Source organism: Triticum aestivum, chromosome 6B, assembly GCF_018294505.1.
Source record: "Triticum aestivum cultivar Chinese Spring chromosome 6B, IWGSC CS RefSeq v2.1, whole genome shotgun sequence".
Taxonomy (NCBI): Eukaryota; Viridiplantae; Streptophyta; class Magnoliopsida; order Poales; family Poaceae; genus Triticum; species Triticum aestivum.
The window spans coordinates 95475090-95494688 of NC_057810.1; the positions used below are offsets into that span (position 1 = coordinate 95475090).

Below are 19599 nucleotides of genomic sequence, written 5' to 3' on the forward strand. Positions count from 1 at the left end.
TCGTTGACGATATAGTATTAGATGAGTTATGTATGTTGTTGACTGAATGTTGTTCGGAGTCTCGGATATGATCACAGACATGACGAGGAACTCTGGAATGGTCCGGAGATAAAGTTTGATATATGGGACAATAGTGTCTGATCTCCGGAAGGGTTTCGGGATTCACCGAAAGGTGTTCCGGATGTTTCCCAAAATGTTTGGGTACGAGAACACGTTATTTGGGCCAAAGGGGAAAGCCCGCGAGGCTTTTGGAAAGTGCAAAAGGAAGTTTTGCGGAGACCAGAGGCTAGACACCAGGAACCCTGGCGTCTAGGGGGTAGATGCCGGGAACCCTAGCGACTAGGGGGTAGACGCCGGGAACCCTGGCATCCAGCCCTGGAGTCTGTGTATGACTCTTGCCTTTCGGGCAAAACCGACTTTGAGGAGGCTTTTACTCCAAGTTTCGACCTCAGGGCTCAACATATAAATAGAGGGGCAGGGCTAGCACCAAAGACACATCAAGAAACACCAAGCCGTGTGCCGGAAACCCCGTCCCCTCTAGTTTATCCTCCATCATAGTTTCCGTAGTGCTTAGGCGAAGCCCTACGGAGATTGTTCTTCACCAACACCATCATCACGCCGTCGTGCTGCCGGAACTCATCTACTACTTCACCCGTCTTGCTGGATGAAGAAGGCGAGGACGTCATTGAGTTGAACGTGTGCTGAACGTGGAGGTGCCGTACGTTCGGTACTTGATCGGGGCGGATCGTGAAGGTGTACGACTACCTCAACCGCGTTGTTAAACTCTTCCGCTTAGCGCAAGGGTATGAAGATACACTTGCATCACCATGATCTTGCGTGTGCATAGGAAATTTTTTGAAATTACCACATTCCCCAACACTTTGTTTTGCAAGTTTTACGTGGCTACTATGGGCTTCTAGCAAGAACGGTTCTTACCTACGCATCAGAACCACAATGATTTTTCGTCAGGTGTGTTGTTTTAACCTTCAACAAGGACCGGCCGTAGTCAAACTTGATTCAACTAAAGTTGGAGAAACTGACACCCGCCCGCCACCTGTGTGCAAAAGCACGTCGGTAGAACCAGTCTCATGAACACGGTCATGTAATGTCGTTCCGGGCCGCTTCATCCAACAATACCGCCGAATCAAAGTAAGACATTGGTGGTAAGTAGTATGACTTATTATCGCCCACAACTCTTTGTGTTCTACTCATGCATATAACATCTACGCATAGACATGGCTCGGATGCCACTGTTGGAGAACGCAGTAATTTAAAAAGAAATACTACGATCACGCAAGATCTATCTAGGTGATGCATAGCAACGCGAGAGGAGGGTTTGTCTACATACCCTCGTAGACCGAAAGCGGAAGCGTTTAGTTAATGCGGCTGATGTAGTCGAACGTCTTGGCGATCCAACCGATCCAAGCATCGAACATACGGCACCTCCGCGTTCAGCACACGTTCATCTCAATGACATCCCTCATACTCTTGATCCAGTTGAGGCCAAGAGAGAGTTTCGTCAGCACGACGGCGTGGTGACGGTGATGATGAAGTTACCGGTGCAGGGCCTCGCCTAAGCACTACAACGATATGACCGAGGTGTGTAACTATGGAGGGGGGCACCACACACGGCTAAAAGATCAACTTGTGTGTCCTTGGGGTCCTCCCCTCCCCTGTATATAAGGGAGGGAGGGAGGAGGAGGCCGGCCTAGGGGGCGCGCCAAGCATAGGGAGTCCTACTAGGACTCCCAAGTCCTAGTAGGATTCCCTTTCCTATTCGGAGTAGGAGAGAAGGAAAGAGAGGGAGAGGGAGAAGGAAAGGGGGGGCTACGCCCCCACCCCTTGTCCAATTCGGTTTGGGCAAGGGAGGCTGCGCGCCACCTCTTGGACCTTCTCCCCTCTCTCCACTAAAGCCCAATAAGGCCCATTACTTCTCCCGATGAATTCCCGTAACTCCCCGGTGCTCCGAAAAATACCTGAATCACTCAGAACCTTTCCGATGTCTGAATATAGCCTTCCCATATATCAATCTTTACGTTTCGACCAATCAATACTCCTCGTCACGTCCATGATCTCATCCGTGACTCCGAACAAACTTCATTCATCAAATCACATAACTCATAATACAAATCATCATCGAACGTTAAGCGTGCAGACCCTACGGGTTCGAGAACAATGTAGACATGACTGAGACACATCTCCGGTCAATAACTAATTAATAGCGTAACCTAGATGTCATATTGGCTCCCACATATTCTACGAAGATCTTTATCGGTCAAACCGCATAACAACATACGTTGTTCCCTTTGTCATTGGTATGTTACTTGCCCGAGATTCGATCGTCGGTATCATCATACCTACTTCAATCTCGTTACCGGCAAGTCTCTTTACTCATTTCATAATACTTCATCCTGCAACTAACTCATTAGTCACAATGCTTGCAAGGCTTATAGTGATGAGCATTACCAAGAGGGCCAAGAGATACCTCTCCAAAACACAAAGTGGCAAATCCTAATATCGATCTATGCAAACCAAACAAACACCTTTGGAGACACCTGTAGAGCACCTTTATAATCACCCATTTACGTTGTGACGTTTGGTAGCACACAAAGTGTTCCTCCGGTATTCGGGAGTTGCATAATTTCATAGTCTGAGGAACATGTATAAGTCATGAAGAGAGCAGTAGCAATGAAACTGTAACGATCATAATGCTAAGCTAATGGATGGGTCAAGTCCATCACATCATTCTCCTAATGATGTCATCCCGTTCATCAAATGACAACACATGTCTATGGTTAGGAAACATAACCATCTTTGATTAACGAGCTAGTCAAGTAGAGGCATACTAGGGACAATATGTTTTGTCAATGTATTCACACATGTACTAAGTTTCCGGTTAATACAATTCTAGCATGAATAAACATTTATCATGAAATAAGGAAATAAATAGTAACTTTATTATTTCCTCTAGGGCATATTTCCTTCAGGTCCGACCAGGGGTGCGCGGGATCCGAGCAGCCGGCCAGAGGGCGGCCAGCACCAGAGCACCGGCGTGTTGCAGACAGCGAAGCATCCGATGGGTCGGCTGCAGGCGAGTCTTGACCGCCAAGAGGTGCTCGCTGAGATTCCGGGGTGTGTTGGGTGTAATGTCCGCGCCCCCCGCCCTTCATGTCGCACGCTGCGCCTCGATGGCCTAGGTGACGGCGACGGAGTAGCCCGGGAAGCACTCTGAGAAGGAAAAAGATCAAGAAATGAGAAGATAGAAGACGGCTCCCGTAGCAGTCGGCAGCCACTCAAGAAGAAGAGAACAACTTACCTCGATCAAGTCCTCAATCTCCCCGTAGCCGTCGATCAGGAACTCCTCCTTCTTGGCCCAGTTGCTGAGTCTCGAACTCGGCCTTGAGGAGGTCTTCGCCATCCTTCAGCTGCTGGATCTCCGCCTTGTGCTGCTGGACCTCCGCCTTGTGCCGCTCCGCCTGGTCGGCCAGCTCCTTGTTCAGGCACTCGCATTCCTGCACCGCCTGGCTGCGCTCTAGCTCCTTGGCGCGGAGCTTGGTCTCGACCTCTCCCAAGCGCTATTGCAGTGCAGCAGTCGCCTCTACAAAGATAAAAAGAAGACATCAGCATCAACAAAAATAAAGTAGTTGCCAGAAGATCCGGCCCGACTGCTCAGCAGTCGGCCCGAATCTCGGGGGCTACACCCAGCGGGTGCGCTGGCGCGCCCCCGTGAGAAGAAAGGTGGAACACTTACTTCGGCTCTCATTCAAGTCGCTGGCCCGCTTGGCCAGCTCCTTGATGTGGGAGTTGTAGGTGGCTGTGCGGAGGTTGTGGTAGTCCTATAGCAAGGACAAAAAGAAGAAAAGAAAAAAAGGGGGGTTAGCACCCGGAACTCACCTTAAAGTTTGGGCCGCCTGCTCAGCAGCCAGCCCAGAACTCGAGGGCTACACCCAATGGGTGCGCTGGCACGCCCCCACCGAAGACAACGAGATGACAAAAACAACAAGTAAGTACGTACCCGAACAACCGCTAGTGACGCCAGGAACTCCTGCACGCACTTCTGGAGGGCGGCGCCTTCCGCGGTGAGCTGGGTCTGATGTCCTGCATCGACACGTTCAGGGCGCCGCCACCACCGCCAGATGCTCAGTCTGCCGTGTTGGCGCTGGTGGCCTCCACATCGGGCATCGCTGAGCTGGAGGCTCCGACCTCCATCAGCTGCGGCGCCGAGCTCGCTTTCGCCGGGCGCCGGCGCGCCGGGATGTGGACCATGGGAAGTGGCCCCACTGTCAGCTGGCCGTCAGACGGCACCGCCTGCGGCCCCTCAGGCTGGCCGGCCAGCGTGTCGGTAGTCAGCGGGGGCGGAGCCACCTCTTCCCCAAGCCCGGGGCCGCCTCCTTCCTTCTCCACGGCCGGCTGAACAACGCCGGCTCCACCAGCCGGCTCCGGAGCCTCCGGCGCAGGAGGCTCTGGGTGCTACCAGTCGACGGGCCCGGAGGCCTGACTACGGGACGCCTTCGCCTCCTGCACCTTGGCGGACACATCCACATGTTCCTTGATCGCCGCCTCAGCCTACACCTTGGCCGTAGCATCAGCCTCCGCCTGCGCCACCCTGGCCACCTTCTCCCGCTCCTCACGCCCCTCATGCGCGTTCCTCTTCGTGGCCTCCTGGAGGTCGGCAAGCGGGTCCATGCGGAGGGAGGCAGCAGGGTTGTTGGCTGCCCCAACTACTGAAGCCTCCGGGGCCCGCGAGACGGACAGCGGGGCCCTGTCTAAGCAAGCAGGAAAAAGCATTGAAGAAAGAGCAAATAAGAAACAAGCAAAAAGTAACAGAAGGAGAGTCAAAAGCACTTACACAGACACCCCCGGGCGCGGCTTCGCAACCCTCTGGTACTGGGCCGCCTTCGTAGCAACCTCGTGTCGCTTGGTCGCGGCGGCCGAGGTCTTAGGCTTCTTGGTCCGGCTGCCAAAGAGCCCGCCTTCAGCCCGGAGCTTTGGCGTGCCGGCTGCCGCAGTCAGCACAGTCGAAGAGCATGCGCCCGTCCTGTCGGTGTGGTGGCCGCGGCGCGGTTCGTGGTCCTCCGCGTCGTTGTCGAGCCACTCCCCCAGGCCTCCTCCGAAGAAGCCGTCCACTTTCCCTCCATCGCCGCTTGTGGCATCCTCCTCCTCCATGGCGGCCACCCCAAGTCGGGGTCGCCCTCGTCGCTCACTGACCGGTCCGGCAGGAACTCCTTGCCCGGAGCCGGCTGGAGGGGCGTATGGCCCTGGAAGTACTACACCAAGGCCGACTGCTCAGGCGGCGGGAAGAACTTGGACCAGCAAAAGAGAAAAAGAAAGAAAAGTAAAGAACTTACCGTAGGCGGCGGGTTGGCCGGGCTGTCCGGTGGCTTGCCAAATTGCCACTCCGACTCCGACAGCTTGCAGTAGGAGATGTGGTTCACCAGCCGAACGATCTCCGAGACCGACATCTCCTTGGTGGACATCCCGCACGGATCCCGGCCCCCACTCATGGTGTTGATGATGTGGGGCCGACCATGGAGAGGCAGCACCCTGCGCTCCATGATGGCGGCCAGCAAGTCGGAGGGCCTGAGGCGCTCTGAGTCGATCATCACCTGAAGCCGGGCGAGGGTGTTGGCAGAGGGGATCGACAGAGTCTTCGGTCGGAAGCTCTAGTTGGCCTGGGGCTTGGCAGGCGGGCCGGCTGCTGATATGTCTCCAACGTATCTATAATTTATGAAGCATTCATGCTATATTACTATGTGTTTCGAATGATTATGGGCTTTATTATACACTTTTATATTACTTTTGGGAGTAACCTATTAACCGAAGGCCCAGCCCATATTGTTGTTTTATTGCCTGTTTCAGTATTTCGAAGAAAGGGAATATCAAACGGAGTCCAAACGGAATGAAACCTTCGGCAACGTGATTTTTTGGAAGAATATCATCCTGGAGACGTGGAGTTCAAATCAGAAGGTACTCGAGGACTCCACGATATAGGAGGGCCCCCCCCCCCTATAAGGCACGCCCCCCTATCTCGTGGGCTCCTCGAGCACCCCCCCCAACCGACTTCTTTCGCCTATATAAGCCTACGTACCCTAAAACCATTGAATATCAAGATAGATCGGGAGTTCTGCCACCGCAATCCTCTGTAGCCACAAAAAACCTCTCGGGAGCCCTTTCCGGCACCCTGCCGGAGGGGGGATCCTTCACCGGTGGCCATCTTCATCATCCCGACGCTCTCCATGACAAGGAGGGAGTAGTTCACCCTCGGGGCTGAGGGTATGTACCAGTACCTATGTGTTTGATCTCTCTCTCTCTCTCGTGTTCCCTCTATGGCACAATCTTGATGTATCCCGAGCTTTGCTATTGTAGTTGGATCTTATGATGTTTCTCCCCCTCTACTTTCTTGTGATGAATTGAGTTTCCCCTTTGAAGTTATCTTATCGGATTGAGTCTTTTATGAGAACACTTGATGTATGTCTTGCCGTGCTTATCTGTGGTGACAATGGGATATCATGTGCCTCTTGATGTATGTTTTGGTGACCAACTTGCGGGTTCCGCCCATGAACCTATGCATAGGGGTTGGCACACATTCTTGACTCTCAGGTAGAAACTTTGGGGCACTCTTTGAAGTACTTTGTGTTGGTTGAATAGATGAATCTGAGATTGTGTGATGCATATCGTATAATCATGCCCACGGATACTTGAGGTGACAATGGAGTATCTAGGTGACATTAGGGTTTTGGTTGATTTGTGTCTTGAGGTGTTATTCTAGTATGAACTCTATGATGGATTGAGCGGAAAGAATAGCTTTATTTTATTTTACTACGAACTCTTGAATAGATAGAACAGAAAGGATAACTTTGAGGTGGTTTCGTACCCTACCATAATCTCTTCGTTTGTTCTCCGCTATTAGTGTCTTTGGAGTGACTCTTTGTTGCATGTTGAGGGCTTGTTATATGATCTATCTATGTTATTATTGTTGAGAGAACTTGCACTAGTGAAAGTATGAACCCTAGGCCTTGTTTCCTATCATTGCAATACCGTTTACACTCACTTTTACCACTTGTTACCTTGCTGTTTTTATAATTTCAGATTACAAATACCTTTATCTACCATCCATATTGCACTTGTATCTTTATCTCTTCGCCGAACTAGTGCACCTATACAATTTACCATTGTATTGGGTGTGTTGGGGACACAAGAGACTCTTTGTTATTTGGTTGCAGGGTTGTTTGAGAGAGATCATCTTCATCCTACGCCTCCTATGGATTGATAAACCTTAGGTCATCCACTTGAGGGAAATTTGCTACTGTCCTACAAACCTGTGCACTTGCAGGCCCAACAACGTCTACAAGAAGAAGGTTGTGTAGTAGACATCAGTTGCATAAGCCAGCAAGTTGACGAAGTTCCGCTCCAGATTGAGGTTCTCGACATAGAAATACGATTGTTGCCACAGTTTGGCGGACTGCATCAGGGCGATGGTTGGGAAGCAAGGCCTGCCCCTGGTCCCGGAGTGCCGCCTCGCCCTTCGTGGTGGTGCCGAGCTTGAGGTAGAAGAGCTCTGCCCACAGCTCGAGTGTGGGAAGAGTGCCGGGGTAGCCTTTCCAGAGCGTGACGAAGGCGAAGAGCAGCACCACCGTGTTCGGCGTCAGGTGGTGGGGCTGCACTCCGTAGAAGTCCATTAGCGAGCAGAGGAACCTGCTCGTCGGAAGGCTGAAGCCCCGAAGAAAGTGCGTCCTAAAGACGACGTACTCGCCGTCCTTCGGTGCCGAAGAAATCTCCTTGGCAGGGGGGAGACGCACCTTGACGTCGGTGTGACGAGGAAGATGCCGCGTCTCTCGGAGGAACTGAATGTGGTCCTCGTGTACGGTGGAGCCGTCCCAGTCACCGGCCCGGCCGCTAAGCGCCATGGGCTCCGTGCTCGGCGGTGGCGCGAGGCGGCAGGGACGAAGAAAGGGCCGGCTATGACGAGCTGCAGCAGCGCTCCGATGAGGGGAGAAGGCGCAGCGGTAGGGAGGAGAAGAGGCAAGACAGAGGGAGAGGAGGGCGCGCGTGCGTTTTGCCGCCCTCCTCCTCCCCCTACTTATAACCCCGCGGCGGCGGAGCCGAGGGGGCGAGGCATGGGGGATGTGGGATTAACTGCGCCTACTCCCCCCACGACCCCGCAAATTCCGTGCCTTCAAGGTGTGTATTAAACCGCCCTGGAAGAGCAACCGTACGCCCCGGCCGCAGCGGATCCACGCCCGCGCCGAGGCCCTGTAGTGGCGGGTGAGGGAGTCCTGGACTAGGGGGTGTCCGGATAGCCGAACTATCATCATCGGCTGGACTCCAAGACTATGAAGATACAAGATTGAAGACTTCGTCCCGTGTCCGGATGGGACTTTCCATGGCGTGGAAGGCAAGCTTGGCGATATGGATATGTAGATCTCCTACCATTGTAACCGACTCTGTGTAACCCTAGCCCTCTCCGGTGTCTATATAAACTGGATGGCTTTAGTCCGTAGGACGAACAACAATCATACCATAGGCTAGCTTCTAGGGTTTAGCCTCCTTGATCTCGTGGTAGATCTACTCTTGTAACACACATCATCAATATTAATAAAGCAGGACGTAGGGTTTTACCTCCATCAAGAGGGCCCGAACCTGGGTAAAACATCGTGTCCCTTGTCTCCTGTTACCATCCGCCTAGACGCACAGTTCGGGACCCCCTACCCGAGATCCGCCGGTTTTGACACCGACATTGGTGCTTTCACTGAGAGTTCCTCTATGCCGTCACTGATAGGCTCGATGGCTTCTTCGATCATCATCAACGACGCAGTCCAGGGTGAAACCTTCCTCCCCGGACAGATCTTCGTATTCGGCGGCTTTGCACTGCGGGCCAATTCGCTTGGCCATCTGGAGCAGATCGAAAGCTACGCCCCTGGTCGTCAGGTCAGATTTGGAAGTTTGAACTTCACGCTGACATCCGCGGGGACTTGATCTTCGATGGGTTTGGGCCACAGCCAAGCGCGCCGCACTGTCACGATGGGCATGATTTAGCTCTGCAGCCAGACAGTACCCTGGAGGCCGCACTCGAGTCCACTTCGATCTCCAATTCGGAGCCGGCTGCGCAGATCAAGGACGGATGGTTAGACACCGCCTCAGGAGCTGCAACCTCTACGGTGATAGAGCCGAACACTGACCTTGTCCCTCATGAAGCTCGTGACTCCGAGGTGCCAGACTCCTTGCCGGACTCCGAACCTCCCGCGCCCCCTCCAATCGAATCCGGTTGGGCGCCGGTCATGGATTTCACTGCTGCGGACATCTTCCAACACTCACCTTTCGGCGACATCTTGAGTTCGCTAAAGTGTCTCTCGTTATCAGGAGAGCCCTGGCCGGACTGCGGTCAGGACGGTTGGGATGCGGACGACGAAGAAATTCAACACCCACCCACCACCCACTTAGTAGCCACTATCGACGATCTAGCCGACATGCTAGACTTCGACTCCGAAGACATCGACGGTATGGATGACGATGCCGGAGACGACCAAGAACCAACGCCTATCGGGCACTGGAAAGCCACCCCAACTCACGACGTATACATGGTGGATACACCAAAAGGAAGCGATAATGAGGAACAACGGGACACGGCGAAGGAGAACTCCACCAGCAAACAACCAAAACGGTGACGCAAGCGCCGCCCAAAGTCCCGCCTCGATAAAAATGGCACCCATACAGACCCGGCCCTAGAGCAGGGCGAAGCAGTGGACAGCAAACACACAACCAATCCCCGGTGAAAACAAGGGCCTAGACGATCTCACGCCGAACACATCACCAGAGCATAAGAACCTTCATAAAAGGCTCGTCGCTACTGCAAGAAGTTTGAAGAAGCAAAAGCGGAAGCTCAAAACAGCAGAGGACGCACTCATAATGAGATGGAGCAAAGTACTCAATACCGCAGATAAATATGACGCTAGTCGCCAGGCAAAGAGTTACCCGAAGCGCAAGTTGTTGCCCAAATTCGACGAGGCCTTAGAGCCCCCGCAGTCAAAAAAGAAAGAGGCCGCCTGGCCGGATAGACGACCAGATGACAGGCTAAGAGCAGCAAGGGGCTCCGCACACAAGCCGGCACACGATCAGCGTAAAGATCCTCAGAAAAAGGATGACCCGGTCAGGTCTATCTATGGGCCAAAAAAGAAGACTCCAGGAAGCAACACAACCCGCCGAGCGTTTGAAGACAACGGCACACCTAAATACAGGGGCGCTGCACACCCACTATGTTTCACCGACGAGGTACTGGATCATGAATTTCCAGCGGGATTCAAACCCGTAAACATAGAGGCATATGACGGAACAACAGACCCCGGAGTCTGGATTGAGGATTATATCCTACACATACATATGGCTAGAGGAGACGATCTCCACGCCATAAAATACCTACCCCTCAAGCTCAAAGGGCCAGCTCGGCATTGGCTCAAAAGCCTCCTAGAAAATACCATTGGAAGTTGGGAAGAGCTCGAGGATGCATTTCGAGCAAATTTTCAAGGGACCTATGTCCGCCCTCCGGATGCAGACGATTTAAGTCACATAACTCAACAGCCCGGAGAGTCAGCACGCAAATTCTAGAACAGGTTCCTCACCAAAAAGAACCAAATAGTCGACTGTCCGGACGCCAAAGCCTTAGCAGCCTTTAAGCACAACGTCTGAGACGAATGGCTCGCCAGACACCTCGGCCAGGAAAAACCAAGAACAATGGCCGCACTAACAAGCCTTATGACCCGCTTTTGCGCAGGTGATGACAGCTGGCTGGCTAGATGCAGCACCAGCGACCCGAGTACATCCGAAGTCAGGGATGGAAATGGGAAATCACGACGCAGAAAAGATCAGCGCCGGAATAAGGAAAATGGCCCAAATAGCACGGCGGTCAACGCCGGATTCAAAAGCTCTCGGCCGAATAACAAAAGACTGCCCCTCAAGGACAACAGTGACGAGCTATCCAACCTAAACAAAATTCTGTATAGGCTATGTCAAATACATAGTACCTCCGGGAAGCCTGCAAACCATACACAGAGAGATTGTTGGGTCTTCAAACAGTCTGGCTAACTTAATGCCGAACGCAAGGGGCTCGACACACCAAGCAAAGACGACGACGAACCCCACAAGAAGAACGCCGGAAAACAGAAGACTTTCCCACTAGAAGTCAAAACAGTGAACTCACTTCATGTGATAACACGAAAACACAGTGCGGCACCTGCCATACCAGGACACCATCCGTAGAATGGGGATAGACCCTACCAAAATTCGCCGTCGCAGCACTTCCTTCAAAGGAGTGACGCCAGGCCTTTAAGCCAATTGAACAAGCTCTGTACCACTAGAGGTTGTGTCTGGTTCATCCGACAACCTCCATCGCGAAAAGCTCACTCTCCATACCGCCCCATTTCACAGTGGCCCTCAAGCACTACTGGGACGCAAAGCTTTCGCCCGCTTTAAAGCAATAACACATTACGCGTCTCTTACGCTTAAAATGCCTGGTCCATGCAACATAATCTCATTAAAGAGTAACTCCGAGTGTTCCTCGACCACGGAGAACGTGAGGCCGCCTTGACAGCCACACACTAATCCGACCTTGCAGGTCAAAGCCCCTAAAGACAGGTCATTCAGACCTCGGACACGGTTAGGCGAGTCCGGCGTAAATAAACAAGGGGCTTCCCAGCAGCATACCCCTTTACAAGGGGCTGCGCGTATAAACGATGAGAGCCAATAAAGCTCAACTTTATTCATCTTCCAAATTATACTTTATTTTAAATACAACCTTTGCACGATATTTCTTCCAAACTAAGTCCTTCTCTTTTACATATGAAGCACGTGCTACACCCGTCCAGGATACAGCACAACGGAGACACAGGCGCAGACGTGCAGCAGGGACCCGTTGCAAGGATTCTTTTCAGATTAAGACCCTGCGTAAACCTTTCTTACTGTCTCTTGTTGATACACATCCCCAGGCTTTCTACCATAACCGAGGAGGAGGCTGGCGTTTTGGCATCGGCCGCGTCAGAAGTTCCCGCCTGTACCTGGACACTAGGGGCTTAGGGCATTGTTCTGCCCGGTATCATAAAGACCGAACACCTCAGGGAGTGTTCGGCGTCTCGAGTTAGGCCTTATATGCATCAGCTCCAAATCATGTCTTTGGTCAAATGTTGGGTTTTCCCGGCTCCTGTGTTTTGCTGCCTTACGTTCCGCTCCATCGGCTAACGCGGCACTAGGAGAACTACTGCGATTGTGCCCCGGTTCGGCCGGGCGAGCACCTCAGTAGAGAAAGCCGAAAACTGACTGTCATGATATAGCGAGAGACTGGTCAACCACTCGATCGACTATTGGAATGTTTAGAATTCCTCCGCTTTGACGAAGGACCGCTTCCCGATCAGGCACATACGCGCCCCAAGTTCGGAGAGCGCGGTGCCTCTAGGGGCTATATAGTAGCCCCACCATCGAGCTCCTATGGCTAAGCGAAAGTGATAAAGCATTATAGTCCGGTTGCCTAGTTTGCTATGCTATCACCTCCTTCAAAGGACCAAGACGTTGGATTAAGTGTGAAAAAGCGCTTTTCTTTTTTTTGCAAACACCCCCGCACCATGTGCGTGGGGGCTGAAGCCAAAGACTGCAACTTTTAGGTTATTCATAAATATACGGCCGCACAGGAGATAGTTCAATACTTGAACGCACAAGTATAAAAAGCTATTGCATTATAAACATGATCTCACAAATCATACACGTCATTTGAACATGACATCTTTCGAGCACTGCGACTCTATTAAACGAGCGCCCTGCAGGACTTCCTCAAAATAGTGCTCAGCGGGTAATCGGCTCTTGTCCGAACCCCGAGATGCAACAGCGGTGGCATCCATGTCCGCCCAGTATGTCTTCACACGGGCGAGAGCCATCCGTGCACCTTCTATGCATGCCGACCGCTTCATCGCCTTGATATGCGGCACCGCCCCAAGGAATTGCTGCAACAAGCCAAAATAACTCTTCGGCTTGGGCCTTTCCGGCCACAGATGAGTGACCACATCCGTCATGGCAAGTCCGGACAATCTATTCAGCTCAGCCCACTCAGCCAGCTGATCAGTCAACGGAAGCGGACGCTCCGGACTATGGAATTGAGACCAGTAAAGCTCTTCCATTTCGTGATCCTTCTGGCTTCGGAAGTGCTCGACTGCGTCCGCCGCACTCGCCGCCAAATCAAGATAAGGATCCTCCGCACCACACAACTGGCCCAGCTGAGCATACTTCGGATCCGTGAACTTCCTACGCAGAAGAAAGGGCTTTCCAGCCGCAATGTCTCCGGCTTGACGCAGTTCCTCCTTCATAGCCCGCATCTCACTCCAGGCATCCTTGACTTCGGCGCCGGCCTTCTTCAGGCCCTCTTGCTCCACTCGGCGTTCTCCTTCAAGAACCTCACAACGGTCGGTAGCATATTTTAATTTCAAGGCCATTCCGGCCAACTCTTCCCTGCTTCGGCGGTGAGCAGCCTTTTCGGCTTTTAGCTCTTCTGCTGCCTTCAAGGAAGCCACATCACTTATCCTGGCTTGCTCCTTGGCTCGAGCAAGCTCTGCTCGAAGATCTTCCACAGGAGCGGCGCCATCTTCATCAAGCATACAAATTGTAAGGAACGGGCACCAGCTCCCTTACTAGGCAACCGCGGAGCAACCACCTACCTTGCGACTCGTTAAATCGTTTATTGACCAGCGCGATGTCCGCATCCGCAACATCAAGTTGCCTCTTCAGTTCGGCAACTCCATCAGTCCGGCTAGCCACCGAACATTCCGCCACCTGCATAGGAAAGGCGACATTCTATAACTGAGATTATGATCCTTGGCACGCTATCGCTTTCGACAGCATACCAAGTCTCAGGGGCTACTATCTATACAGGGCGCACTTCATGTGCAAAACTGTCAAAAGGTATGTCATTTTTTGCGTACCTCAAACCCTGTCAGCAAGCTTCCAACAGCCTCATACAACCCGCTCTCGGTGGATGAGATCCTTTCAATCACCATACTCATTAATATGTGGTGATCTTCCGAGATAGACGCCCTCTTGAGCAAATCCTGCAGCTCCACTGGCCGTACTCCAATGGGTGCCGGACTCTCCGGCCACGCCGGACTCGGGGAGACCCTCCGTGACGACACCTCAGGGTTGTCCGCCCCGCCCGACGGGGCAGCAGATGGAGGCGTCTCGCTTTCCATCATCTCCGGACGAAGGTCCCCCGAAGTTGAGCTCTGCTGAGATGGGCTGAGATCCGAACTACAAGGTGAAAACTTCGGTTACCTTTGGAAATAATATAGGGGCATTCCCTATTACAAAATTCCCCCTTTTTTACTTACGGCTCGCTGGAGGGCTAATTCCTATGGGGAGACTGTGCGGCTGGGGCCCTTCTCGGCACAGGACCTTCTGGTGCAGATTTCTTTCCCCGCTTTGAGGTCTTGGCCTCCGGGTCTTCGGAAGCAGTCCTCTTCTCCCCCTGGAAGGAGGGACTCTCGATTCCCCCCTTACTGAAAGCCTCCTTGGCGGAGATGGTAGTTTCCCTATGCCCCCCTTCGCCCTCCTCTGAAGGCGCAAACTCCAACATTTTGACTAACACGGGATCCGGCGTGGTCTCAGGGAGGGGGGCCGGACACCGTATCAGTTTTGCTTGCACTATCCACTCCTGTCCAAGGGATAGCTGGTTAAAAGGCAAACCCATGATAAATAAATGGACAATATGTCCGGACATAGGGCTATTTACTTGAGTATCCAGGCGATTGCAGCTTAGGTCGGCGTCCTCGGTCAAGTCCGGACGCATCTCTTGCGATCCGAAGAACAGTTTGTACATCTCCGCGGGTGTCAAACCCATGAAGTGTTGGAGAGCTCGTGGCCCCTCTGGATTAAATTCCCACAGGCGGAGGAGGCGACGTTTGCAGGGCAGAAGGCGTCGGATCAGCATAACCTGCGCCACCACCACCAGATTAATCTCCCTTTCTTGGAGGTCTCGAATCCGGTCCTCCAACAGGGGTACGTCTTTGGACGGCCCCCAGTTAAGCCCCTTGTTGACCCATGACGTCAGCCGTTGTGGAGGGCCCGAGCGGAAGACGGGCGGCGGCTTCTGCCTGCTGCCCCTTGGAGCGGTGATATAGAACCACTCTTGTTGCCACGAGCCAAGCTCCTCCTGAAAAGAGCCCTCGGGCCATGGAGCGTCGGCCCTCTTGCTTATAACTGCCCCGCCGCACTCTGCCTGACGCCCATCAATCATCTTCGGCTCCACGTTGAAGGTTTTGAGCCACAAGCCGAAGTGAGGGGTAGTGCGGAGGAAGGCTTCGCAAACGACAATGAATGATGAGATGTGGAGGATGGACTCCGGAGCCAAGTCATGGAATTCCAGCCCATAGTAAAACATGAGCCCCCTCATGAAGGGATCCATCGGGAAGCCTAAACCCCGACGGAGGTGAGACACGAACACAACGCTCTTGCCGGGCTCGGGAGTAGGAATAACTTGCCCTCGGGCAGGCAACCTATGCGAAATCTCGTAGGTCAAGTACCTGGCGTCTCTCAGCTTTAGCACGTCTTCTTCCATGATGGAAGAGGGCATCCACCGGCCTCGTAGGTCGGGGCTGGACATTGTCGAAGGTCGGAGGTACCCGAATCTGGAGCCCTGGGTGTTGGAACTCGGGGGCGAGGGGCGGATTCGATTGAGGATTGAAGAAAAAGAACTGGCCTTGGTCTCATTATAAAGAGGAAGAATACCAAGAGCCGTCCCCGTGACCGTTTGAAACCCGCCTTCGATGGAGGGGGCGTGGCAACAGGCACGGTTGGGTTACCCACGTCCGTATTAATGGGAATCCCGGAATAAGGGGAACACGATCTCTGCTTCGACAAGACGTGCCAAGGAAACCGCTTCGCTAAACGCGCGGAGGTGGTGCAATAAAAACAATTCGAGTAAAGGCTTGGTAGTGGTGTGATGTCACGCCACGAAATACGTCAGCAGATTGAACTTGTGTAAATATTATTCTCTCTACGGTGGTATGTGGAAATTATTTTGCAGAGCCGGACACTATCCTGTTGTTCACAATCTTCTATAAATTATTTGGAGGAGGAACCCGCCTTGCAATGCCGAAGATAATATGCGCGCCGGACTCGTCGTCATTGAAGCCTGGTTCAGGGGCTACTGAGGGAGTCCTGGACTAGGGGGTGTCCGGATAGCCGAACTATCATCATCGGCTGGACTCCAAGACTATGAAGATACAAGATTGAAGACTTCGTCCCATGTCCATATGGGACTTTCCTTGGCGTGGAAGGCAAGCTTGGCGATACGGATATGTAGATATCCTACCATTGTAACCGACTCTGCGTAACCCTAGCCCTCTTCGGTGTCTATATAAACCGGATGGCTTTAGTCCGTAGGACGAACAACAATCATACCATAGGCTAGCTTCTAGGGTTTAGCCTCCTTGATCTCGTGGTAGATCTACTCTTGTAACACACATCATCAATATTAATCAAGCAGGACGTAGGGTTTTACCTCCATCAAGAGGGCCCGAACCTGGGTAAAACATCATGTCCCTTGTCTCATGTTACCATCCGCCTAGACGCACAGTTCGGGACCCCCTACCCGAGATCCGCCGGTTTTGACACCGACAGCGGGCCCGGACTGTGGCGAAGTCTTGTCGCACGCGTGGGCTAGCAGGCCAACCTGGCAGCCACGTGCCGCGTGGCGGGCAGGCAGCAGGCGGCGAGCCTGTCGCCCAGCCGGCATGCCACCTGGCCCACACCATGACTATTCGAATTCCGCCAGTCGGCCGCGACCTCGTCCGGCTCCTGGCACCCGACTCCTCCCATGCGGATAGAGAAGAAGGCGTGGAGGTCCACTTAAAGAGGGAAACTGCTGAGGCTCTCCGGCTACCCAAGCCATAGAACTTCACCAGCTTCGGGGACTACTGGCGGGGGGATAGATGATAACCCACAAGTGCAAGTCCACCACCGACTCATAATATGGGGTTGACTATTTTTATTCTAGTTGCAAGTCAGCCATTGACTCAAAACTGGGCCTGACCTTGTTTTATTCTAGCTGGGACACAACCATCGACTCACAATTGACCCTTTGATCTTTTTTAGCTGCAGTTGCAAGTCAACCATCGACTCGTAATTGGGCTCGACCTTTTTTTGTCCCAGTTGCAAGTCCACCATTAACATACAACTTGGTGCTTGATCTTTTTTTGCCCCAGTTACAAGTCCACCCACGACTTGCAACTAGACCCAACATTTTTTTACCTAATTGTAAGTCTACCATCAACTTGCAACAGAGTTCGACCTTTTTATTTATCCAGTTGCAAATCCACTGTCAACTCACAACTGGTCCGGCAATTTTCTTTTCAAGCTCCAAGTCCACCGTTGACATGCAAGTGGACACTTGATCAATTTTTTGATAAACATTTTTATTGATGAACTATTTTTGAATACGCACCTTAGTTCCAAGTACACCACCAACTCGCAACTAGGGGTTGACTTATTTTTTTTCAGTTGCAAGTCAACCATAGACTCGTAACTGGTACACCCTTGTTTTTATTGCAGTTGCGAGAGAACCGTCGATTCCCAACTTGGCCCATTGATCTTTTTTCTGCAGTTGCAAGTCAACCATCAACTCACAACTAGGCTCGACATTTTTTCCAACAAGTCCACCATTTTTTTGACATTCAAGTGGGCACTTGATCATATTTTCTATTGATAAATAATTTTTAAATACGCGACTCGGTTGCAAGTCCACCACCAACTCGCAACTAGTGGCTGCCTTTTTTGTTCTAGTTTTAAGTCAACCATCGATTCGCAACTAGGTCTGCCCTTGTGTCATTCAAGTTGCAATACAACCATCGATTCACAACTGGGCCCCTTCATCTTATTTTGTTGTAGTTGCAAGTCAACTATCGACTCGCAACTTGGTTCGACCCTTTTTTGCGTCTCAGTTGCAAGTCCATCCTTGACATGCAATTGGATCATTGATCTTTTTACTCCAATTACATGTCCACCCATCACTCACAACTAGACCCAACATTTTTTTTGGCCTAATTGCAAGTCCACCATCGAGTTGCAACTGTGTTTGACCCCTTTTTTTATCCAGTTTCAAATCCACTATCGAGTTGCAACTCGACAGACAAATTTGTTTTTCAGTTGCAAGTTCACCATTGACATGCAAGTGGGCACTTGGATCATTTTTTGCCCTAGTTGTGACCCTCCCTTTGACTCATAACTAGGCTTGATTATTATTTTTTGCCTCAATTGCAAGTCCATCATTGACTCGCAACTAGGGCTGACTTTTTTTGTGTCGATTGCAGATCAATCCTCCACTCACCACTGGGTTTGACCTTTTTTGCTATAGTTGCAAGTCAACCATCAACTCGTAACTAAGCTCAAATCTTTTTTCCATCCGAGTTTTAAGTCCACCGTTGACATGCAACTAGGCCATTCATCATTTTCTTGCCCCAGTTGCAGGTCCACACTTGACTCACAACTTGCACCAATATTTTTTTAACCCAACTGCAAGTCCAACATCAACTCGCAACTAGGTTCGACCATTTTTTTGTTTCAATGTAGTTTTAAAATTCATGACCTTTTTTTCAGCTCATGAATATTTCTTATGTTCATGGATAGTTTTAGGTAATCATGAAAATTTAACAAATTCATGAAAATCATTTTAATTCACGAATATTTTTATTCAATTTGTGAATACTTTTTAATTTCTCAAACTTTTTCAAATTCTTGAACATTTTTAATATCATGAATATATTTTTCTAATTTGTGACCTTTTTGAATTGATGAACATTTTTTAAATTGATTGACAGTTTTTAAGTTGCCATATTTTTCTCCCAAATTCATAAAAAAAATCAAATTTGCTATTTAAAAAATCATGAACATTTTTCATGTTTGCGGACGGGGTGAATTGACCTGAAAGACGTCAACTTAGGAACAAGCTGGAGGGCACTTTGCAAAGAAGGTAAAGGATACGAGCCTTATCAACAATACGGCTGCTTTTTATTGTATATACAGACTTGTATCAACCAAGTCAAGGCGGGTGTGGGAGCCGGGTCTAGCTCGTGTAGCTACTGCTGGCGTTGGCCAGGCAGCCCGTGTGTGTTTAACCGAGTACCCGACAACAAACAACAAAGAAAAAGGCCAGAAAACAAACAACAAAAAAGGCCAGCAGGAGGATTACAAAACATATGACATCATCTTAGATGTGAGGCATTATCTCACATCTAAGATGTGACATAGTCGGACCCTTGTTTCTATATCGGCAGTTTCATACCTTCAAAATTCCAGCAGCAAAAGACAAAGCTAATCGACGACGACAACGACATTAAAATTTATAAAGCACCAAAGCATAGACATATGTGAAAAGGAAACGGCAACATTACTTAAATTTGCAGAATAATTACTAGATAATAGTAGTACGAAGAAACTAGCGGACCAGCAATGTCCAGTACATCAATGTCACTTCACTAGATCAAATAGGTTCTGTTGTAGTCCAGGATTCAATGCTTGCATCCTCTGATGACCACGAGTCATCGGAGTCATTGGAATCATTAGAATCATAATAAG

The 19599-nt window shown here is 51.1% G+C and overlaps 1 protein-coding gene across 1 annotated transcript in view; it reads left to right on the forward strand.

Moving 5' to 3' along the window:
* The window catches only part of LOC123138904 (BTB/POZ and MATH domain-containing protein 2-like), a 35347-nt gene extending 32115 nt beyond the window's left edge, over positions 1-3232 (forward strand). The window contains exon 3 of the mRNA XM_044558752.1: positions 2988-3232. Within this exon, the coding sequence (XP_044414687.1) occupies positions 2988-3232 (245 nt within the window). The remainder of the gene's footprint in view (positions 1-2987) is intronic.
* Positions 3233-19599: the final 16367 nt, after the last annotated feature.